The 24,644-nt window shown below is 49.8% G+C and overlaps 1 protein-coding gene across 1 annotated transcript in view; it reads right to left on the minus strand.

Annotated features, from left to right (window-relative positions):
* Positions 1-22,107, minus strand: part of CRY2 (cryptochrome circadian regulator 2) — a 36,465-nt gene extending 14,358 nt beyond the window's left edge. The window contains exons 1-6 of the mRNA XM_046017397.1: positions 21,862-22,107; positions 13,082-13,190; positions 10,033-10,175; positions 8,202-8,386; positions 7,370-7,458; positions 1,061-1,201 (exon numbers count right to left, since the gene is read on the minus strand). Coding sequence (XP_045873353.1) covers positions 1,061-1,201; positions 7,370-7,458; positions 8,202-8,386; positions 10,033-10,175; positions 13,082-13,190; positions 21,862-22,082 — 888 coding nt within the window. The 5' untranslated portion in view covers positions 22,083-22,107. The remainder of the gene's footprint in view (positions 1-1,060; positions 1,202-7,369; positions 7,459-8,201; positions 8,387-10,032; positions 10,176-13,081; positions 13,191-21,861) is intronic.
* Between the last annotated feature and the right edge of the window lie 2,537 nt (positions 22,108-24,644).

A 24,644-nucleotide genomic window follows, 5' to 3' on the forward strand; every position in this document is an offset into this window, starting at 1 on the left:
ATGGGGTAGCACATGGATGTAACATTCGCCCAGCCCTCGGCGCCGGGTCACTCAGATCTCTCCCACAGAGCAATCTGGAGCCTCGATGAATGTGGTGGCATAGACACGTGAAGGGGCTATGCCCTTGCAGTGGCCCAGCGTGCCTGCAGTCCGAAACCCCAGACCCTGGCTGTGGGCACCGGGAACCCAACTCCTCAGGCCTGGCCCATCCTTATCCTCAAGGGTCCCTGCTTGGCTCCACTTTCAACAGAGTCAAAGGGAGTTTTCCCATCAGCATGCATAAAAAATGCTCACTTTAGATTCTGGTTAAATAAGTGATTATGACAGCCTGGATCTGGGGTCTGAGGGAATTGAAAGATCAGCCCAGGCCTCCCTGCAAATAATGACTTTCCTGAAATCCCAAGATTTCAAACTGGCACAGCCACCCCATACCACACAATCCTGCTCTAGGCAAGGACAGGGAATAGCATGCAACGACACAGATGGAAGGACGACCTGCTGAAGGTGGACAGCTCGATGTGTCCTCCTCTTTTCCTTCCGGGGCAGGCATGCTACCTTAGGGTTATTTGCCTACAGTCCATAGAGGACAGCCCTGCTTTCAGCCCAGGTCATTTCCTCGTCAGTAGTAGACTGCAGCTGCTCCCGGACTCCCCCATTACATGCTGCGGACCAGCCCCAAAGAGGACTGCTGTGCTCCTCTGCTCGGCACTGGTTCCAGTCCTGCCCTCCCTGCCTCCCAGCCTGAGTGCTTGCCCCCCATCCACCTGTTCCCGGAGGATCTGCCACCTCGAGGGTCACACCCTGAGGTCAGCTTTTCGGCCCATCCTGCTCTACTTGATAACCTGGAGATTACTTAGATCAGCTGTTTGGGTGGTGCTGGGCTCTGCCACATCTTGGATGTGGACCCCCCACCTTCTCGGGACCATACACATATGTAAGCACCCCTAGAACCCACAACCCCATCCCCACCAACCCTCTGCAGGGTGTCTGACTGGCCCTGAAGGCTGGTCCGCGGGGCTGCGAGCAGGGGCAGGGCGTGCTGGCCTCGCCGCCCCCTCACCTTTTTATACAGGTCCCACAGGCGGTAGTAGAAGAGGCGGCACGAGAGGCAGCCGAAGCGCAGGTAGGGGCTGAGGCCCGTGGGGCTGGCCAGCAGGGAGTTGGCGTTCATTCGGGGTCTCTCGTAGTTGGCAACCCAGGCCTGCAGCGGGAGGAGAAGGTGAAGAAAGGGAAGGCCTGGACGTTGCAGAGAACAACCCCGAGGTGCTGGTGTACTTGGCGCTTTACTTCACAGCTCATGGTTACGTGGCTTCTCCCGTGGGGCCTGAACAACCCACTGGGGCAGCACTTATCAGTATCTCCTCTTGAAAATGAACCACAAAGCTCGAAGGGTTATGTGGCTCTTCTGGGGTTACAGAGGTGCTAAGAGCCAGGGCTGGGGGACGTAGCTTCCAACTCCAGATTCCATCTCCAGCTGCCAACTTTTTCTTCCTTAACTCTTCACACCCTCTTTCTCCTTGTGATGCCTCCTTCACAAACTTTACAACTCTGCAGGCCTGAGGCCTGCACCCTTCAATAGACAACTTCCCTTTCTTACTGAAATGCAAGCCTTCAGCTGAAAAACTCCTCAACTCTTAGCCACCAAATCTGCAAACTCAACTGTGTCCACGCCTCCCCCTTCCCACTGCCTCTCCATCTCCAGTGATTCTGCCCAAGGCCAAGGCCTTCCCTGGCTCTGAAGCCCTCCCTCTTCCTTCCCCTGCACCTTCCATCTCTCCCTCTCCAGTTTCCACTCCAAGAACATTGGCCAAATCATTTTGTTTCTTTGCAAACAAAACAAACAAACAACAAAAAACAAAGGACCCCTAGGAAGCCTGTGGACCTCTGTTGGGTCTGCTTTCTTCCTCTCTGCAGCCCACGTCCCACAGCCAGAGGCGCTTCTCGGCTTCTGCCTTCACTGCTCCCCCCAGGCTGGCTCCTACCCGAGTCCCGGTGATCTCCATGCCACTGAATCCTGCAGGCGCCTGCCTGGCATATTTGTGGACCTCTCAGCACACCTCACCCTACTCCAGCCTCCACACCCTCTGTTCCCTTGGCCTCTGGTCTTCTTCACACATTCCTGGCTGCCTCCCTCGTGGCTGGCTGCCTCCCCTCCCAACCCCTTCAGCATTGGCATCTCAGGACTCTGTGCTAGGCCCCGACTCAACTGTGTTCCTGGGGAGGCATGTCCAGTGCCACAGCTCCCAATACTACCTCTGTGCAGGGGATCAGCATGTTGGTGGCTCCAGCTCGGACTGCTCAGCTCCTGCTTCGCTAGATTCCCAGATCTCTCCAGCCAGCTCCCTGCCGGCAGCTCTGCCCGACTGTCATCCAAGCCCCTCAAAATAAGAGCTTTTGTCTTCAGACCACCCTTCCATGGGCATTCCTATCTCAGAAAGCGCATGGTCATCACTTGGATGCCTAAGCCAGAGGCCTGGCCATCACTTTTGACTTCCTTGTCACCAAACCCTGTCAATTCTACTGTTCAAATTCTCCTCCCATCTGTCCTTTTCTTCCCAGCCCTCTTGCTACTAACCTGGTTCAGGCTAAAATGTAGACTAGACAACTGCTGCCTCCCAGCAGACCTCCTCGCCTCTCTTCTCAGCCCCCTCTAATTCCATCTCCATACTGGGAGCAGGGCAATGGCTCAAGAACACCGTCCTGCACTGGGCTTCCTGTTGCTCTTAGGACAGAGCCCCAATCTTTTTTTTTTAAATTTTTAATAAACATATAATGTATTATTAGCCCCAGGGGTACAGGTCTGTGAATTGCCAGGCTTACATACTTCGCGGCACTCACCATAGCACATACCCTCCCCAATGTCCATAACCCAGCCACCCTCTCCCTACCCCCCTCCCCCCGGCAACCCTGTTTGTTTTGTGAGATTAAGAGTCTCTTATGGTTTGTCTCCTCCCGATCCCATCTTGTTTCATTTATTCTTTTCCTACCCCCCAAGCCCCCACGTTGCATCTCCACTTCCTCATATCAGAGAGATCATATGATAGTTGTCTTTCTCCGATTGACTTATTTTGCTCAGCATATTACCCTCTAGTTCCATCCATGTCGTCGCAAATCAGAGCCCCAATCTTAAACATGACTTATAAGCAACCCAGTGGGTGAGCCTGTCTTTCTAGCTTTATCTCTCGTCACTCTTGTAAGCACCATGCTCTTGTAGCCCTCTGCACACGCAGCTCCCTTGGCCTGGAATGTTGTCCTGCTTTTCATTCACCTTCCCCTGGTTAACTTTGACTCTCTCTGCAAGTCTCAACCCAGTAGTCCCCTCCTCTTCAGGTCGCCCCGGGTGTTGGGTTAAGTGCCTCTGCCAAACACTAGGTATATTTGCCTTCTCAAGCCCTTCTGTACCTCCCTCCAAAAGCCTTTTTATGTTAAGTAAAATACAGATACGGAAGCAACACGGATGTGTGGCTTAACAAATTATTCTAAGGCAAACACTTGTGCAAGCATCACCGAAGTTCGAGAACTGGAACTTTGCCGGCCGCCCCAGAAACCCATCCCAGTTACGGTCCCTTCCTGGCCTCACAAGTGACTGCTTACCCAACTTTTATAAAGATTTATTTATTTATTTATTTATTTGACAGACATATTTGACAGACAGAGATCACAGGCAGGCAGAGAGGCAGGCAGAGAGAGAGAGGAGGAAGCAGGCTTCCTGCAGAGCAGAGAGCCCGATGCGGGGCTCGATCCCAGGACCCTGAGATCATGACCTGAGCCGAAGGCAGCGGCTTAATCCACTGAGCCACCCAGGCGCCCCAACCAACTTTTATAATAATCACTTCTTTGCATGTAAAAATGTTGACATTTTTCTAGTTTGGAAAAGCACATTTGGAGGGAGGGCTTTACCTTTTCAATTATTCCTTGTATTTTTTAGAGGGGTGGAGGAGCAAAGGGAGAGGAAGAACCTTAAGCAGACTTCATGCCCAGTAAGGAGCCTGACTCGGACACTTAACCGACTGAGGCACCCGGGTGCCCCTGTTCCTTGCATTTTTAAGCAGGGTTTTTTCAACCATGCATGCATCCCTGGGCACTACAGTGTAGCCCTGGTCATCTATGGGACTATGGTGTGTTATTTAAGTTTCTTTTAGTCTACATATTTCCGGTCATTTCTTTCTTTCCTTTGCAGTTTTTTGGGGAAGAATCCAGGCCATTTGACTTGGACTGATTCTCACAGTCTGCATTTCGCTGTCTGCACACTCATGGTATACTGCCTGCAAATTGGTGGCTGGTACCAGAGACAGGAATGGACTCACATTCGATTCCACAAGGCTGTGGGGGGACAGAACGCCTGCCTAGAGTTCTTCATGGGTTCAGCTGTCATTAATGTACAACACGGCATCACTGAAGGCTGCAAAATGCTGGTGTTCTATCATTCCATTTTCATTTAAAAATGGGGATACTTGGGTGCCTGGGTGGCTCAGTGGGTTAAAACCTTTGTCTTCAGCTCAGGTCATGATCTCAGGGTCCTGGGATTGAGGCCCGCAATGGGCTCTCTGCTCAGCGGGGAGCCTGCTTCTCCCCTCCCCACCTCTTTCTGCCTACCTCTCTGCCTACTTGTGATCTCTGCCTGTCAAATAAATTATTAAAAAAAAAATGGGGATACTTTATTTTTTTTTTATTTTTAAATGATTTTATTTATTTATTTGACAGACAAAGATCACAAGTAGGCAGAGAGGCAGGCGGGGGGGTGGTGGGAAGCAGGCTCCCCGCTGAGCAGAGAGCCCAATGCGGAGCTCAATCCCAGGACCCTGAGATCACGACCTAAACCGAAGGCAGAGGCTTAACCCACTGGGCCACCCAGGTGTCCCGAAAAATGGGGATACTTTAAAAAGAGATGCTTGCCCTCATCTACTATCTTGGGTAACCCAGTAGTAAAGATCACATGGTTTGTCTCCCCTTTTCGGTGACAGCACCGCATTTTCTTGCGGTGATCCACCCTTCCCTAATCTCAGTCCAAGTGAGTTAAGTGGAGCTAAGCTCCCCTTCTGACTCTGGGAGCAGGCTCAGGATGCAAGTCTGGCCAGGGAGAGCAGCCCCCTTCCCTGCCCATGGTGACTGAGTCAGGCCAGTGAAAACACGCCTCGGGACTTTTCCAGGAACTTTTGGGAAAGAGGTGCGCCACCTCCTCTGGTGCACTAAGCAGATGGAAAATAAGCTGCTGGGGACCACTTTGCCCTGTTGAAGGAAAGCCCACCTGAGAATGAACTAAGCAAGAGGGAAGCAGAGCTCGAGAGATGGAGAGTGCGTCCCTGGTAGCATTCTTCAGACACCTGGGTCCAGCTGTGCCTAAAGGCTACAGCTTAGACTCTTAGTTACATGAGTTCAAAAACACCCTTTTTGTGGAGGCCGAGAAAATTAAGGCCATCCCACCTCGAGTTTAGCATTAGCACAAGTACAGCCATCTTAGCTTTGGCAGCCTTCTCGGGCCCAAGGGCTGAACTTTCCCCTACTTTACTTTAGTTCCAGGGACCCCCACCCTGCTTTAGTTCCAAGAAAGTACCCCACCCTGCAACACCCCGGCAATAGCTAATCAGCTTACTGCAGAAAAGTCTGAAACTTCTCCTCCTCCCCCCACCAAGCCTCTTGTAATGACCCATAAAAACCCCTGCCTTCGCTAGCCTTGGGGTCCAAGTCCCTACTCTGCTGTGTTGGGTATACCTGGGCCCACTCTTAAGCTTGTCAAATAAACCCTCGTGTGATTGCATCGGTGCTTGGCTCCTTGGTGGTCTCTCGGACACGAAAACTCGGGCATAACATTTTCAAAAGTCAGCTTGCAAATACGAACTGATTAATAGAATTTTCTTGCTCTTTGCTCTCCTAACCCTTTGAACTGCTCTTCTCCTGACCCAGAGTACATTGTAATTCCTTGTTTCATGCCTATCATCTGTAATAACCTATTCTCCTGGAGACAGACTCCATACCCGCCTCACTGAGCAGTCTTTGCAGCAGCTAAGCCATCTTGACATGAGTAGACAGATGCTCACTTCAGAGTAAGAAAACGGAAGACTAAAATAAACCTCCTCAGAGCTGCGTACACTCCTGCTCACAGCCCCTTTTGCTTCTCCCGGCTGTGTAGGACACAATGTTCCCACTGGCCACCAGAGAGTCTGAAGGATCCTGACACAGGGCCCCATAACAAAGCAGACCCTCCAGGGGTACATGGAAAAGGAGGCCCTGACTGGGGATCGAAGGGGCAGCCCTCCACAGAGCGCTTTTAAGGGGATGATAACCCACAAGGCTGTAAATTAGTTCTTTATACTTGTCTTACTCTATCCTGCATTTCGTTTGTCACGTTACCACTCTGCCCCCTGGCCTGGCCTGTGTCCTCAAACTGATACGGACAAGGAAAGCTGGTCCTGCCCATAGCCCTTGGACATCAGTCTCATCCTTCTCAGTCGGTGGGGCTGGCTGAAGGTAACATCCAGATAGGGGCATCAAGCCCTCTGGGCCTAAGGGAGGTGGGGCTTGTGGCACGTTTTCACAGCTGGTGAGGCACCTCCAGGGCTGGGAAGCATTTTTCCTATGTAGGTCTGCCTATTTTTCCTTGTTCCATAGTTATCACCTGGCTGCTGGGCCAAATGCCTACCTATCTGAGAGTATGAAAGGTTATGAACCGGTCTACAAACCAGCAACAGTGGGCAGGAAACCAGCAACTGACTCAATCACTAGAACCTTCTCTGCTCCTCTAGCCCCAGGGTAGCTACATGGAAGCCATGTGACACTGTTCAGGAATGTCTTTGGATCCTCCGTCTCTTCCCTTCCCCCTGCCAATCCCCACTTCACTGGGAGGTGGGCCATCTGTTCTCTGTGTCCAAACAAATGGAAATCGATGCCTTGGTGGGGACCCAGCAAAAGGTGAGGAGGGGACACATAAACACAAAGAAATTAATCTTATGGACTTCACTGACCAGCTACCCTCTTAGTAAGGGGAACCTGCAATCTATGTAAGTTCTGGAATCACACGGAACAAGATCTCAGTCTACTACTTACTAACAGTGTGACCTCAGTCAAGTTACTTACCTTCTCTAAACCTTAATGTCTTAACCTGTCAAACAAAGAGCTTAACACCTACCTTGCAGGGATGTTGAAAAGACAACAGGAAATCGTGCAAGTAGGAACTTCACGCAGTGACCAGCATGTGGTAAGCACTCACTGAATGGTAGCTACCATTACTGCTGTTCCTGCCCCAGGAAGGTTTTTCACTTTTAAGCACTCTGAGCTAAGAGGCACTAAAGGCCATGAAGCTGACCCTCATATCCCCTGCATCCTGGGTGCTAGCCCCCGAAGTTCTGTGTCCCAGAAGTGGGGGCCATACCTTCCGTTCCAAATGCTTATCCAGGCGGGCCAGAGCTTCTGTCTCTCCTCCTTGCCAAACAGCGGGGCCCAGTCCTTCAGTAGGGAACCCTACGCGAGGAGGAGAAGGTCACAGGACCAGAGGTCAGGCCATTTCAGTCATAGCTCAGCAAGTCTTGGCACATTTGGTATAGTTTTTGAGCTTTGTGGGAACTGAACGGTGTGTTCTTGGTGCTGCTGGGGCTGAGATCACCCTAACACTTCAGCGTCTGCCAGGCCATCCTGGTTCTCTTTCCACTGTGACTTTTTCCCCTGTCCTTTCCCTTGTCTTCCCTATCCCAGCCACTCCTCATTCCAGGCACATGAGAACAATCCTGTACTGCCCGCCCTATCAGGTTGGCTGGCAATGATTGCTGCTTTCAGGTGAGAAAGGGTAAGTTTATTTGGGTCAAAAAATGGGGACTAGGGGAGGAAGGGGAGAAGGGGTATAGTCAGTAACCCGAGGGGCTGAGAGACGCCCCCCTTCCAGTGGAAGCAACATCACTTCATTTAGTATTGAGGAGCCCACTGATGCCAGCACTAGACCGTGCCTATCTCTTCTGAGCGAGAAAAGTACAAAAACAGGAGCAGAAATTAGAAACGTAGCATCACATGTAGGAACAGAAAAGACTAGAGAGACATGCTCCAAAATGAGTAGTGGCTATCTCTGGGTGGTGGGGTCCTAGTGACTGTTATTTCCATTCTGGTTTCACTGTATCTTCTACACCATGTATAACATGCATCATTTTGACAAAGACAAAAAAATCTGGTCAGTTGTTTTACAAACAAAGGAGCTCTGGGCAGGAAGTACGCACCCAGCTCCTCGAGAGAGGGCACGCCGTAGGTGTCATCGTGGTTCTCCTGGATGTCGGCCCTGCAGCTCTCCATCTGCTGGCTCGTCACGGAGCCCACGGGCTTCTTGGGCAGCTCCATGCGGCTGATGATGGCCTGAAAGCGCTTGTAGGTAAGGGGTGGCTTCTGCCCGTTCAGCTCAATGATCCTGGGAATCCCAAAGCACAACTGCCGTCATGCACAATGCCCTTCATTTCAGGTCCCTGCCCACCCAGATAAGAGCCCAGACTCTGAAGGCTTAGAGGGTGGCTTTCCTCATCCACTTACAGGTCCCACCCCTAAGTGGAAAGGAAGGGGCAAGGGAGGCTACATCTCCATTTTACCGAGAGGGAAAATGAAGCCCAGAGAGCAGGAGCAGATGCCTCAGGTAATGGAGCAAGGCAGGGCCAAAGCTGGGACTCAATTCCAGGTTCCCTGGTGTCGACGTGGAGCCTCCTAAAGACAGAGACTGACCATATCTCTCTAATCACAGAAAAGTCCCCACTAGCCTTCATGGTACTCAGCCTGTTACTCAGCCTGTGTGTCCAAGTCATGGGAATCCCCATGGCACCTTTCTCTCTAACCCAATGTAAGCCTTCAGGAAGTTCTTTAATAAAAGCTGCAAGCATGTTCTTTTGTTGAAAAACCATTGCATTCTTGGCCCCAATTTATTAGCACAGAGAGGTGGAGAACAGCCTATCCTTCCTGGATCAGAGACTGGGACTGGGGTTAATAGCAACAACTCTTTAATGGGTGTTTGGCAGTTTACAAAATCTGTTTTCATGATCAAAGGGAACAGAGCTGCATTCAGGTAAGAAAAGAAGATATAGGACTGAGGAGGAGAATCAAGGCCGTTTCTACAGAATGCATTGGGGTGGTCTGGAGCCAGATTCCCAGGGCTCTTCCTGTTGGCCAACAGGCAGCTTACGCAAGACCTGGCCAGCTGGGTGAGTTCACTGTGGGGATATAAGGCCGGATGCAGCCTCTGCAGCACCTCCCCCCACCCGCCAAGTCCTCTGGCACGTGGCTGGAGGAGGAGCTCCATACCCAGCCACTTCTCCTGAGAACTAGTTCACGTGCAGAGATGTGTGACCTGGCCCCCTGGCAGCCGCTGGCTCCTGGAGAGGGGGGCAGGGAACAGTGACAGCAGCGGCGGCGGCAGCAGCAGCAGCAGCAGCAGCAGCAGCAGCAGCAGCAGCAGCAGCAGCAGCAGCAGCAGGGTGACAGCTCTGCCCGCGAAGGGGAGGAGAGGGTTCCCTCTGCTCTGAAAGCAGAGGCCAATCTCTAGAGAACAAGGCTGCTCTGTAGCTACTGGCTCCTGCAGGGAGCTCTAGAGCCTCCTGCACGACATCTAAATGCATGGCCTGGAAACCCAGATAGCCAGGGAGCCCAGGGAGCTCGTATTAGGTACAGAAATGGCACCTATGAGAACAGAGCTCTGTTGGGAAGGGGCTAACAGGCAGGGTCCACTGAGGTGACAGGACAGCCTTCCAGGAGCAGGACAGAAGGGGGGGCATGAGGAGGGGATAGGACAGCAGATTGGGAGCAGATCTATGAGGATCCTGTGTGGGGATTCTCACTGCTTTCATTCCTCAGCCCTAGGAAGCCTCTTTGCACCCAAACCGGGGAAAGCTCTTTACGATCTGTTCCACAGGTGCCCAACTCTGGCCCATTCCCCTCCAGCTTCTAGAAAATGCCATACTTCATGTGCCAAGTGGCTCTGTTGGTAAATAATCTCCCAGAGTTCTGTTCAGCAGGGGCCGAAACCACCAACTCCCGTAATTGGCAACCTGACCCCTGGGACCCAAGTCTTACTTGTCCAGGTCATAGAGAGTATGGGAGTTCTCAGTCACCACCTCCACGCCGGCCTCCTTGGCCATCTTCATGATGGCTGCATCCCGTTCTTTTCCAAAGGGTTCAGAGTCATATTCAAAGGTCAAGCGGGTCACCCCCCATTCCTGTGGGGAGAGAATCTGTTATGCTAAGCACTGTCTGGGGAGGAGAATGCAGCTGAGGACTCAGTTCCTTCCTGGGAAGAAAGGAGTCTAGAGACAAGTCCGAACGGGCTGCAGAACAAACTAGTGACCGAGATTTCTTTTTTTCCCCACCGACCCCTAGTGACAGAGATTTGAACTAGAAAGCAAACAATCTGAGATTCCCAAGGGTTGAGGAAGCGTGGGCCTTTGAGGTGAGGCCCCGAGCATGGCAAGAGTGGAGCCCGAGGCTAGTGGGATCAAGAGAGAGGTGGGTGGCCCCATACATCTGCGGGGTCCCTGGGGCAGGAGAATGCAGCAGAAGACTATAAATACGATGCTCCCAGGGGAGTCCCTAGTCCCAGAAAGCAGTACTGAGTCACTGGCAGAGACAGTGGGGGAAATGATCACTGCCTCCCTCCTGCCCAGCATGCCTTTCCCAGAGCTCCTCAGAGCCCTACACACTTCTGGCTTAGTTTTCTTGGCAGACTTGTGTTATGTGAAGTGTCCTAATGGTTTCCATAGAAACACTCCTGAGGCCAGTAGCAAACAGAGCTAACAGGCTCTAGCTCCATAAAAGTTGGGGAAGGAGAAGCAATCCTTAGTCCGGAGGTCAGAGAAATCAGACCAGAAGGGCCACATGTTAAAAAAGAAGGGAATTCTTTTCCAAGCCATTAGTCTTTTCTAGTAGAATTTTTTAGATTTCCTTGCAATGCTGGGAGAAAGCTGGCCTAGTAAAAGGTTGTACAGATAACCCACAGAAAGCCCTAGAACATGACTAGCAAGAAGAAAACCACATTCCAACCAAAGTCTCTGGTCATGGTCCCTTAATTCTCTAAACCCTTAGGGCAAATGTCCTGGTCATGTGGGACCTAACGCAGCCCTGCCTGTGGTGTTGTTCCTGAGCAGGGCTGGCTATCCCTCATCCTGGATAATGGGACTAAACATTTATTGAGCCCTTACTAAGAGCCAAGTTCCATGCTTAGAAATTCATATAGATGACATTGTCAGAAACTCATAAATCGGTGAGTAATAATAAAAATATTGTTAGATGCCATCTTCTCCAAGTAGCTTCCCTTGACCTTCGCTTTCAGTAGGATTCTCCTGCACCTTGCCCTTTTCCCACCCCTGCATTTACCATACGGCAGTGAAGCTGCCCATTACTTGCCTGTTTCCCCCATTAAGAGTGTGAACTCTCAGAGCAGAAACCATGTTGTCTCATCATTACCCTAGTACCTCATCAGGGGCCTAGGACATAGTAGAAGCTCAATAAATACATGGTAGTCGTATCTGCAGGGATGCGATGCTAGACCACCAGGGAGGCCTGCAGCTGCAGACAGTACTGAACCCCACACAGAGTGCTTGCTATGTTTTTTCCTACACATACTTACTTATGACAAAATTTAATTTATAAGTTAGGCACAGTAGATTAACGAGACTAATAATAACATAGAACAATTATAAAACACACAGTAATAAAAGTTATGTGAATGTGGTCACTCTCTTAAGACACCCATTCTTGCACCTTATACTGTACTGCTCTTTCTTCTTGGGATGATGTCAGATGATAAAACGCCTGTGTGATGAGAGGAAGAGAGAGGGACACAGGTGTTAGGACATAGTGTGAAGCTAATGGGGACCTTCTGACTTCATGTCAGGAGGGGGATCATCTGCTACCAGACTCCAGGTGACAGCGGGTAATGGAAACCGCAGAAAAATATGGGGAGAGAGTCGTTATATGCTGAACGACTGAATGAATGATCGATCTGTACCTCTGGGCTGTTACTGGTTGGCCTCTGAGGTTCTAGGAGGAGAGAGGAAAGACAAAGCAGAGGGTAAAGACAGGCAAATGTGTTTAATGGTGTGCAGGTTAAGAACACAAATCTGGAGCCAGAGAGCCCAGGCTTGAATCTTAGACCATCAGCTCTCGGCTTCACGACCACGGAGTCATTGCTCCCTCATCTGCAGAACAGGGAGAGCAGCCCATACCTCTACGGGCTGCTGTGAGAATTCATGTATGTAAAGCACTCACTCAGAACGGCTCTTGACTCCTAGTCTGTCCTCAGTGAACGCTGGCTATTTTCAGCACTGTGTGATTTGAATGTGTGTGTCTGTGTGGGGAGTTCGGGGAGGTGAAGTGAATGATGAAATATTTGCTAAGCTGCTTGCCTTGACATCAGACCTTCCCTCTGGTATTTTCCCCCAGGAAAGGCAGGGAAAGGAGCTGGGGCGGAAAGGGGCATGAAAATGATCCCGCACTGCTGAGGATGAGGAGAGACTCTCCGAGAGCCCTCAGTCCATGAGTACTTTTGCCTCTGGGTCTTAAAGTATGCTTTATTAAAAAAAGGGTTGGAGCAGGGGGTTGGGCAGGGGGTGGGGCTGGCTGGTAGGACAGACAGAGGCCTACATGGTACCCAAGTGAAGATTTTATCAACATTTGCCCCAGGGTTGGGGGTGGGGAGCAGGGAGCACCCTCAAAAAGGTTGATTTTTTTCCCCCAATAAACAGAGCATAGCAAGACAGGAAACGCTCCGTGCTAGAAAGGAAAACTCGTCCTCCAACCCCTGGCATAGGAAGAGCCCTAACAAATCTCATTGGCTTGAGCCAAGAAAACATCTGAGGACGCCAGTGGCATCTGGGGTGGAGTGACTTGCCTCATCCCCTGTCTGGACTGAGCTGGGAACCTTCCAACAAGACACTGGTTTCAGAGAATTTCTTCCTTAACCCAGTTTCCATTCTGTGGGCAAACTGATCAGCTTCGCTCCCAACTTCCCTACAGACCAGCGCTGCCCGGTTCCATTTTCTGAGTCAGAATATCACCTCATTCAGTCTGTGGGGGAAAGTCCAGAGAACAGAATCTCCCCGTCTTCTCCAGGACTCGGCACACTTACCTTGAATAGTCTTGGGAATACATCGGCTGGCTGTCCCCGGACTACAAACAGGCGAGAGTTCAGTTTCCTTAAACTTGTATCCAAATCTTCCAGAGACTGAAGTAAGAATCTGCGGAGCCCACACAGGCCTTTTAGTGATAAGGTTAGAAGAGGCAGTCGTTCTCCTGCCAGAGCAGGGAGATGCTGGTGCATCATTAGTACTGTCCTCCAGCCAGGACAGGGTGGGGGATCAGCACCGCCTCCCCTGAAATCCTGGCTTGGCCACTTCCTAGCTGCGTGACTTTGGGCAATTACTTAACCTATTTAGCTCTTTCTTTCTTTCTTTCTTTCTTTCTTTCTTCTTTCCCCCTAATCTGTAACATGGAGTCGATGCTAGCACCTACCTCCTAGAATTGCTAAGAAAGGAAAATCAAACAATGCATGAAAAACATTTAGTGCAGTACCTGACATATAGAAAACCTGGGAGGAAAGTGGGCTGCTCCTACTCTGGTTTTCTTTGATCTGAGGCAAGGCACTTCTTTCCTCTCAGCCTCAGGCTGTGTGTGTAAATATCCACCCATCGAAAGGGAGAAATGGGGGGAAAGTCATCGGATAAACGAAGAGCAATACCGTGGCACAGTAGCCTGAGGTCCTGCTAGCTAGGGAGGAACAGGACTGCAACAGCCCGGCAAAGCCTACCTACCTTGGTCCACCCTGCCTCTCCGTATCCCTGCTTTGGGCTGCACAGACATCCACTGCCACAGCCCCACAGCCTGGGCTGGGTCCTTAGGTCCCAAGGTTTCGTTTGGCAGGGGGCTTATTCTCCAGGGCTCTGGCCACCAGACTCTCATCCCAAGAGAGAGGGAAAACCTGAGAAGGTACTTCTCTATAGGATATCCTCACATGTTTTTGGGGGTGGGGGGCTGTGGTGGGCACCCCCAGATACTCAAGAGACCTAGCCTTGAGAACTGGATCACTGTGGAAAAGGAAACAGATTTTGCTAAGTGGCTTTGGTGTTTTATTTGTTTATATTTAACCACACACATTTATTTACTGTTCAGTTTGGCACAACCACCTCTCTGAGAAATCTATCAGTACCTTTTTGAGACATGTGTTTTATTTAAAATTTTTTTAAAGTTTATTTATTTATTTTTTTAAGTAATCTCTACACCCAATGTGAGGCTTGAACTTACAACCCCAAGATTAAGAGTCACATGCTCTACTAATTGAGCTAGCCAGGTGCCCCTGACATGTGTTGTTGTTTGAAAAGATTTTATTTTTAAGTAATCTTTACACCCAATGTGGGGCTCAAACTTACAGCCCTGAGTCAAGAGTCACATGCTCAGGGTGCCTGAGTGGCTGAATCAGTTATGTGTCTGACTCTTGATTTTGGCTCAGGTCATGATCTCAGGGCTGTGAGGTTGAGCCCCATGCCCTGTGCAGAGCCTGTTTAAGATTCTCTCTCTCTCAGGGTGCCTGGGTGGCTCAGTCAGTTAAGTGCCTATCTTCAGCTCAGGTCATGCATGGACCCACGGCCCTGTGCTGGGCTCCCTGCCTACCCTGGAGTCTGTTTCTGCCTTTCCCTCTGCACCTCCCCTTCCCCACTCATGCTCTCTCTTGTGCTCTCCCTCGCGCTCGCTCTCACATAAATAAAATCTTAAAAAAAAAATAGGAAAAGATTCTCTGTCTTTCTTCCTCTTCCCCTCTTTACTTCCCTCCCTCTCTAAAAAAAAAAAAAAGTTGCATGCTTTACCCACTAAGCCAGCCAGGCACTCCAACATGTGTTTTATTTTTAAAATTAAATTTATTTTTAAATTAAATGAAATTAGCATTTTAAACAGATAATTATGTAATTCAAAATTCAAGTTATAAAAAGGTACATGGTAAAAAGTCTCCCCTTTATCCATCAGGAATTTAATTCCCCTCCCGGAGGCAAACAGTGTCATCAATGTTATTATCTATCTGCTTACACTTTTTAAGCACGTTTTCTTTTTAATTCTTTCAATACATTTTGAAGAGAAATGCTGTCTTCATTTTATAGATGAGGAAAATGAAACACGGAGAGTATAATTAATTTGCTTAAGGACATAATTATTAAGTGACAAAGCTGTGATCAGAAGCTGTGCCCCACCTCTAAAGCCCCCCCCCTTTTTAAAGATTTTATCTATTTATTTGATGGACAGAGATTACAACTAGTCAGAGAGGCAGGCAGGGAGAGAGGAGGAAGCAGGCTCCCCGCTGATCAGAGAGCCCGACGGGAAGCAGGCTCCCCGCTGATCAGAGAGCCCGACGCGGGCCTCGATCCTAGGACCCTCGTTCCCAGGACCCTGAGATCATGACCTGAGCCGAAGGCAGAGGCTTTAACCCACTGAGCCACCCAGGTGCTCCCACCTCTAAAACCTTTTAGTGGCACACCAGACAGGACTCAGGGGCTGAGATTCCGCCAGACCTCAAGTGTTTGGAACCCCTCTCTGACCAACACAAACCCGAGTATAGGTAATCCATGCACATTCGGAACTTCTGCAGGAACTAAGCCCTGCCAGGTCGGCCTGGTTCACAGATACCCCTGCTGTCTACACTTCGCCATCTCCCACCTGTCTCTGTCAATGACAGAAATCACTAGATTTTATTTTGAACACAATGAAGTCCTGTGCCGCCTCTGCAGCACATCGCACCCCCTGACTGCTGCAGGCTTACAGGAGCAGCTCCTGTTCCCAGGCTGCCACCTAGAACCAGTCCCTGCTGCTGTCTCTGACGTCAACAATATGACACTCCCACGGCAGCGAATGCCACAGACCCACATTCCAGCAGGAGCTGAGTCCCACGCTCAGCCCAAAGCATCCTGCCAGCCTGCACAGACTCTCCAGGAGAGGCGGAGATGGGAGACTGTGGCGTTCTGAAACCCCCAGCTCCACCTCTGTGACTTTGTTTTTGAGAAATTGACACTGTCAGAAAAGGAAAGCGAAGCCGGGAGGGACAGGAGTGACGCACTTGCACCTGTGTTGGCCTCCTCCCAGGCCACACTGTTCTTCTCCAGAGGAAAAGAAGAAAGACCTCTGTGAACAGCCTCCTTCCACCTGAAACCTGGGTCCTGCCGGGGAGAATGCCTGGATGTAACTGGCAACTTAAATTCCAACTTAAATTCAGGGCAACAGGTCCTCTGTCCGAGGCTCTCAGGAATGTCCCTGCCATGCACGTTGGTGGCCTCCTTCCTCACAGGCCACCAGGCTGCACAGGTTTTCAGTCTGAAGCTATAAATAAGGCTGACGTGCACATGAGAGCGAGGCTCCAGCTGCCTCCCCAGAGCTTTATTTCTAGACCTCATTTACTAAAAGGAGAAATTCCGAGGTAAGTGTCTCTGAAGTAAGATAAGTAAGATAACCCCAAGACAGCCCTTTTCTTCTTTGACAAGAGAAGTCTACAGCTGAGGCAGGAAACAAAAGGCCCAACTCTGAACTCTGGCAACCAAATGACAGTAATGATAACAGCAACAACTAACATTTTTTAAAAGATTACTTATTTATTTATTTGACAGAGAGAGAGATCACATGTAGGCAGAGAGAGAAAGAGAGAGAGAGAGAGAGAGGAAGAAGCAGGCTCCCTGCTGAGCAGAGAGCCTGATGCGGGGCTCGATTCCAGGACCCTGGGATCATGACCTGAGCTGAAGGCAGAGGCTTTAACCCACTGAGCCACCCAGGCGCCCCAACAACTAACATTTAATCAGCATTTGCAATGAACTGAACACTAATCTATTTATTTTATATATGTTATCTCATTTCCTTCTCAAATAGATCTGGGACATAGATACTATGATTATTCCCACTTCACAGATGTGGAGACAAAGGCACAGAGTTATCAAGTAATTTGCCAGTAAGTGGCCACTATTCAAACCAGGCAGTATGGCTCGGCATCTGCATTCTTAACCACCAGGCTCCACTGCTTCTTGACCAGGACTCACTGCCTGAGCACTGAGGCTGAGCTGTCCAGTATGCAGCCATCAAAGAGAATGGCAGCCAATGCCTTTGCCCCCAGATCCTTGCTCCTCTGAGGCTCAACAGCTGTAAATCACACAGAAGCTTGTTGAAATGCAGAATTTCAGGCCTCCACGTTAGGAATCTGCATTTTAGCAACCTGGTGATTTTGTTGCACACTAAAATTTCCAAGCACTATTCTAGAAAACTGTTTATAAATTGCTTTTCTTTGCTTCTAATTTGTTTCTACTAAACTTTCTCTCTTTGAGATCCTGGTTTCTGCCTCTTCTTTGGTGCTTCTTTGGTGCTCTAGATATGATCTGTTACTTCCAACTTCCCTTCTGAGTCCAGCCCTACAGGGCTGGAGGCTTAAGGATGGCCCCCATAAAAGGCAACAGGCCCCTGGGAGCCCCAGCCCCAGGCAGCCAGAGAAAGAGAAGCCACTGCTATGGTGCCTCACCTGCCAGGTGACAGTCTGGCATAACACCAAAGAAACAGGAGCAGCGCTGCTATGGGGTCAATGCTCGCTGGGGCAGGTGGGTACATTCTTTCACTGGAGAGAATTGTGGGCCTTTTGCCCTCCTTTAGAGTCCTCCTCTCCACCTGGCCAGCTTCTCTTTACTCCAGTGAGGGTAGACTCTAAAGAAAACCGGCCTGGGCATTGGAGATGGTGGCGTTTAGGCCTGGTAGCTCACTCTTGGCAGCTCCAAGCTGAGCTCACATGGCCAAAATTCAGACCACATGGTCCTGTGCAAGCAGTTAAAGCTCACCCTTAGGATTAGACAACATGTGCAACTGAATTACATTATGTAAGTGCTCTGGAGCTAGAGGCACACAGCAGTGGAGAAGACCAAACAGGGATTTCCAAAAATACAGAAAGGACTCTGTCATTCAGGCACTCCATGGGGCTAGCTAGCCCTTTAGAATAAGACAGGCAGATCTTTAGAGAAGACTTTCCCTAGAGATGGCAGATTCTGTGTTGAGGAATGTTTTGCTGTTCATAGGAGGAGGGAGGACGCTAGTGAACTCTTTTTGGATCCAGATTGCCCTTGACCAAGTTTCTCTGCATCAAGCCAAGATTATCTAACTATATGATGATGTCATAGGCTGGCCCAGACTGGCTACATAGGATATTAATAGAAATTAATTTATCTAAGTAAGAGAGCATAAGCCCCATGGAAAAGGATGGCTTAAACTCACAATCCATAGCAGGGACTAATCTCTAAGTATCACTCACTTAGAAACAGATTTATTCTTTCCTAATTTCAAAGAAAAAGATGAAGATTTTCCTCCCTTTTCAGCACATGGAAACGTTTCCTCAGCAGCCGAACAGCGAAATGACTCTCTTGAGTACCCGTGTGAATAGCTCAGAGACCCAGGGATGAACCGACCAAATCGACATTCTCACCGTGACTAGCTCCCAGCACTGGGATGAGAGACACATTGTTCTCACCAGGCATCCTGGAGTTCCTAGTTCACCTCATTTATTAACTCTGAGCTATATGGCCCGATATTTCTACCAACTCCCTCTGTCCTGGAAGCTCCTGAAAGTACAGGCAGCACAGAGCTAGGGAGAAAATGATGTAAATGAAGGGTGCAATAAATTACTGCCAACACCGATCGAAGTTGCAGGAGCACGAGGAAGGCAATGAAAACCCACACTGAGTTCCATTTTTAAATCTAGAAGCTGAACACCCACCCCCCCTTTCGGGTGGTTCTTACTGCAGTACCTCCTTCCACATAGAGCAAATTTGGAGAAGGTGGGGCTGGGAAAAATGGCAAAGGGCTTAGCCAACTAGTGCTTGACAAAAAGTCCTGAGGCTCACTGAGGTGCAATTAGTCCATCAGCTTCCCACTACCACCAAGGCAAGGAGTCTGCCAGCCTTTCTGCTCTGCTAATATACATATTTCTTGGTTGCCTTTCTCTGTCCTCTTTGACTTTGGAAAGTGCTATGCATGGTTATTTTAATCTGATTCATCTGCTGAAAAATGCTGTGCAGGAGCTAGTGTAAGAAGTGCAGGAGGAAGACATCTGAGATCTTGATTGCCCCCCACCTCTCGCAGATGGCCCATGACCCACCCTTTCCAGGGAGGCTTCTCAGAGGCAGCAACTGACATATCTGCAGAGCTAGGAGGTTATGCTGCAGCACACTTGTCTCAGATCACTCCCAGCTTCAGACACCGCCACCGAAGATTACACAGACCGTAGTTATGGGAGGTACAGCTCGCTCCGTCACTCCTGCAACCCCCAAATGCGTGTCAAACAGTCGCAGCTCTGCCCTGAATCTGATCGTGGGAGCAAAGAATATGGTGGGGGTGGCAGCAGCAGGTCTGTTTCCAGGCCCAGGAGCAGTTATATTCGACCTGCTTTGTGTTTTTTCACCTCTTTCTTCTGAATGCCAAAGCTAATTAGCCTCCCTGGCCAAGCACTGCAACACATTTCCCAAGCTGTCAGGCTCAAGTCTGTGGTTCTCCAGTCCAGTGCTTCTCAGGCTTCATCGCACATGAGAGCTTTAAAAATCTGTAGCCTAGACCCATTAAATCAAAATTGGGGGAGGACGGAGTCAGGCATTTTTAAAAGATCCTTTAGTGATTCCCATGATGCTGCTCTAGTCCGTCCCCCTATTTTATTTATTTCATGGCATTTAGTTCTACTAAATTATGGTTGTTTACTTGTCTCCCTCTACTAAAACGTACACTCTAGGAGCTCTGGACACAACTGCTTGTTCACTGCTGCGTCCCTAGCAACGCCCAGCTCAGTGGCTGGCAGATACTTGGCACCCATTAAATCATTGTTCAATTAATATCTACATTCCTACATGGCCTCTGACTTTAGGATTTGACTAAGGCATCTGAGCTGCCACATTCCTTTGTCTCCTTCACTTCCTCAAAGGCACAGTCACAAAAGAGAGACCCATAAAAATCCATAAACACCTAGCTCCCAGCAAACCTGAGTTTAATCAGCAACAGAGGTTTTGTTGTTCATTTTTTTTTAAAGATTTTATTTATTTATTTGACAGACAGAGATCACAAGTAGGCAGAGAGGCAGGCAGAGAGAGAGGAAGGGAAGCAGGCTCCCTGATGAGCAGAGAACCCGGGGCCTCGATCCCACCTGACGTGAGCCGAAGGCAGAGGCTTTAACCCACTGAGCCACCCAGGCACCCCTTGTTGTTCATTTTTAATATCCACTACCACAAAGGTGCAGGCAGGCCTATGCAATGTCCTCCCAACCCTGGTAAAACAAAACCAAACCTCTTTCATGCGAATGTAACAAGCAAGTAGTCAGATTTATTTACTCTGCTCTAATTGGCACACTGCCATAAACAGAGGGCAAAGTCTAAGGCTTGGTTTAATGTTCATGTTAGGGATGGCCATTTTGAAGATGTTTGTCAAACCCAACCTCCTATCTATAGAAACTGGAGCACAGGCAGAGCAATAGAGCAGCCCGAAAACTGTGTGGGCAGGCTCTCCACAGGACTATCTTTAGTTGTTCTCTCTATATAAATGGGGCAGGAGGGGGCATTTAATAGACCCACTGCTAGGAGCACTCACTTTCCTAGCAGGGCACACACCTCCGGGAGGAAAAGAATGGCTACCATATCCTGGAAATAACGCTGCCCATCAGTGCAACAGGGACACAGACAAACATCACCCAGAACAATGCAAACAAACCAAAGGACAGCTGCGAGGTGTTTTAAAGAGAGAAGGGTACAGGATGTTTCAAAACGCCTTGGTTTTAAACACACTGATTACAGTGAAAGGACATCAGCTACCTATCTGTTAATCCCTTCCCATGATTCTGTTGACAGCATCTCCTGGGAATCATCAAAGAAGGATCTCTTTGATTATCACAGCTCTCCTGCTCCCTAACCTCAGGAAGTGTAATCCCTAGTGGCTCCACTATCCTTTAAAATCAATCTCATGAGAAGAGGAGGAAGGAAGAGATACTTTGGTTTCTTTACTTTTTTCTTTCTCTCTTTTTTTTTCCTAGCAAGCTCATAGCTAGCAGTTGAGGGAATTCTTCAAAATGGGTTTAAGTACTACTTTCTAGCTCAGGACACGAAGTGCCTCTAACTGGACAAGGCCTTGGGGTCCTCATAATAAAAGGGCAGAGGGCACCTGCCTTGTCTAATGCCAATGCAGGTCTCTAGACACCTCCAGAGGCAGGAAGGTCTTGGTAGAAGGAAACCAGGATGGGTGAAAAGATGGATTCAAACAAACCAGAAGCTTACAGACGACCTTCGGGAGCCCAGCAACAGGCTCTTTTCTCGAAGAATGCCAGAAGCACCCGCTGTGCTACCAACTCAGAAACCCAGAAACCCGTCCCTGCCCTCCCATCCCAGGATCTCCTTTCTTCCGCTCCCTGAGCACACCCTGAAGAGCCCTAGATCAGGAGTCCCTGCTCTGCCACTCCTTGGCTTCAAGTCCTCGGGCAGGCCCACTCTGCGTCTCTAGGCCTCAGGAGTTCCACCTGTACAATGGGGAGTATGATCTCTGATCATCCCGCAAGAACGCTGTGAGGCCCCCAAGGGACTAATACACAGTGCGAACGCGCTGTCAGAGGTGGAGCCCTGGCCCAGGCCCACCCAGGCCATTACTAAGATGACTAACCGCTTCCGTCGTCCGGGCTTCTCCCCTCTGGAGGCCCGGCTCCGTCTCCCTGGCCCACCTCCTCAGGCTGGGATTTTCCGGCCCTGGGACCTGGGGGGGTGGGGGTGGGGGTCAGAGCTTCCCTTTCTGTAGGGCGGGGGCGACCCGGGCTGTTCGCCGGGCGCCCTCGAGGCCAGGCCGCTTCCCTTAGGCCCACGACCCCGCTCTGGGCCCCCTTACCTCCATCGGTTGATCCCTACTGAGGAGGAGGCCGCGAACCACGGGTCCAGGATGTAAACGCAGCGCACGCAGCGCGCCCCACGCACGGCTGCCAGCAGCGCAGGGTTGTCGTGGAGCCGCAGCCCTTTGCGGAACCAGTGCACCGAAGAAGCGCCATCCACTCCGGCTGCCGGCGCCGGCATCGGGGCAGCCGCCGCCGCCGTCACCACAGCCGCCGCCATCACCTCTCTGACTGCTCACGCCTCCGCCGCTCCACCCCCGTCGGCTCCGCGGGCCCCGCCTCCGGCCCGCCCTGTGACCTACGACGCCGCCGCTCCTCTCTGTGGCCCCACCCCCAAGGCCCTGGAGCGCCCCTGCCATTGGCTGGGAGCCTCCCACCGGGCGATTGGCCCAGCAACGCGGAGTCCGGCCCCGCCCCCTCACGTTCCCACCATGTGTCGGTCCTCGGGAGCAGAGGCTGCAGGCTGGGCTGGTGACGCAAGTAGCCTATCCTTTCAGAGGTCTGGGCGTGGAAGGAGTCTCAAGGGACGGAGGATCTCTTACACGCGTCCTGTCCTAAGCCTGTCACTGGAAGCTGTCTGGGCTGGTGGGGGTTGCTGCGACTCCAGCCAGTGACTTAACCAGCATCATCCACTTCTGCCTCTAGGCTGGGACATCCTCTGCAACATTCTACTACAGCTGCCATTTATTCAATACATTTTATATAGCAAGCAACGGGATAATATCCTTATATAGACTATCTCACTTACTATTCCTAACCTGGTTACGTTCACTCAGCAGATCCCAGTGAAAGAACTGTTATTATTCTCATTTTAGATACAGAGGAATCTGAGGCTGCCACAGCTTCAGTGACTTGTTCTGTATCAGAAAGCTAATAAGAGGATCCCACCCAGACTATTCAGAATCTGAAGCTTCTGCTTTTATCCACAAAGCTACACTCTTAATCTGCTTAGAGCTCTTTGGCATTTCAAAGTGGCAAAGTCTAAAGAGGGAGGAGGGCCCTGATGTAGGACACTGGAGGGACCAGGAGTAGGAATGGGCAATGCAGAGGATGTGGGTCAAGACAGTAATTATGCCATCAGATGAATTTTTCTTTCTTTCTTCTTCCTCCTCTTCTTCTTCTTCTTCTTCTTCTTCTTCTTCTTCTTCTTCTTCTTCTGATTTCTTTCTTTCTTTCTTTCTTTCTTTCTTTCTTTCTTTCTTTCTTTCTTTCTTCTTTTTTAGTAGAATATAAAACAATGGTACTTCTGTGCTCCTGAAGCGCTGAACTGGATTCTGTGTGGGATTCAGAGATATGGAAGACACTGTCTCCACTACTCCTCTGGGGAGCCAAGAGGAGCCCTGTTATTCTTCTGGAGCCTAGCACTGGCCTTGCTGATAGACTGAATGGCAAGAGAAGCATATGAGCACCTGCAATGAAGTGTTGATGGTGAGCTAAGATAGCCTAATTAGACTGCAGCTCTGTGGTTATCGAAATGTGGTTACTGAATTTGGCCCTAGGTTGTGCCTATACTCACATCCCTTCCTGAATCTGGAAATGAGCGATGAAGGAATTTAGCAAATTAGTGACATTATTTGGCACAGCTCTATAAACCACAGAATCATTCTCAATCCCAGGTTCTCTCTCATATGTGTAAGTTTTTCCTTCAAGCCTGAATCACTCTTCACCCTCTCCCTTCCTTTTTAAAATCTTTTTATTTTTCTCTCTTTTTAAAAAGAATGCATTTATTTGGCAGAGAGAGAGGGAGCATGTGCACACACAAGCAGGGAGAAGGAAAGGGAGAAGCAGGCTCCTGGCCGAGCAGGTAGCCTAAGGTGTGGCTGGATCCCAGGGTCCCAGGATCATGACCTGACCCAAAGGCAGATGCTTAACCGACTGCACCACCCAGGCGCCCCTACCCTGTCCCCTTTTTAACTCCAGTTTGTTCCGTGTCCAGTTTGTTCTGTGTCACTCAGTATCGATGTCACTTTCTTGGTGTCTGGTCCCAGCCACCATAGTGCCCATCTCATTCTGTGCTGTTTCTTATCACTGGCTTTAGTACATGGTACTGGCATTTCTTACTCATCTCTCTGTGCCATTAGACTATAAACTCCTGGAGGGCAGGGGCCCTGGCTTATTCACAGGTGAATTTTCAGGGTTTAGCTCAGCGCTTGGCACTTACTGATTGAGGATTCCTTGAGCAAAAGGTGAACAGAGAAACTAGTCTTAGGTCAGCAGGAACCGTAAAGGTCTATCCAATCCCGACTCTGTCCTTGTTTTTGAATCCCAAATGCTTGCTGGAAGAATAGATGCCACCTCTCATTACTTTTCTCTTGAGACTTTGTGTTTCCCCCTCTCCTATCCCCTTTTCTCTCCACAAGGTTGAGGAGGGATGGAACAGAGAGTGTAAGGATGTGATTCTTTCCCCTAGCCTCAAAGATGGGTACTCTTTCTCTGCTAAACTCCTGTAATGCTTTCTGTGTAGACTGTGGGTCCATGAGGGCAGGGGCTGTGCTTATCTTACTATCAATGTATTGGCAGCTCCAGTTTGGTACTTGACATGTAATAGTTGCTAAATAAATATGTGATGAATGATTGAATGTCATTTATCCCTATCTGATTGGGTTATGAGGAGAGGCAGTGTAGTACAATGGTTAAGCCCAATATCTTGCATGTCTGGAGAGGCTGGATTCAAATTCTGCTTCTGCTTTTACTCTGTGTGACCTTGGTAAACTAGTGACCTCCTCGTTCCCCACTTTCTTAAGCTATACAGTAGGAATGACCATAGTAGTGAGGACATAGT

Source organism: Meles meles, chromosome 8 (genome assembly GCF_922984935.1).
Source record: "Meles meles chromosome 8, mMelMel3.1 paternal haplotype, whole genome shotgun sequence".
NCBI lineage: Eukaryota > Metazoa > Chordata > Mammalia > Carnivora > Mustelidae > Meles > Meles meles.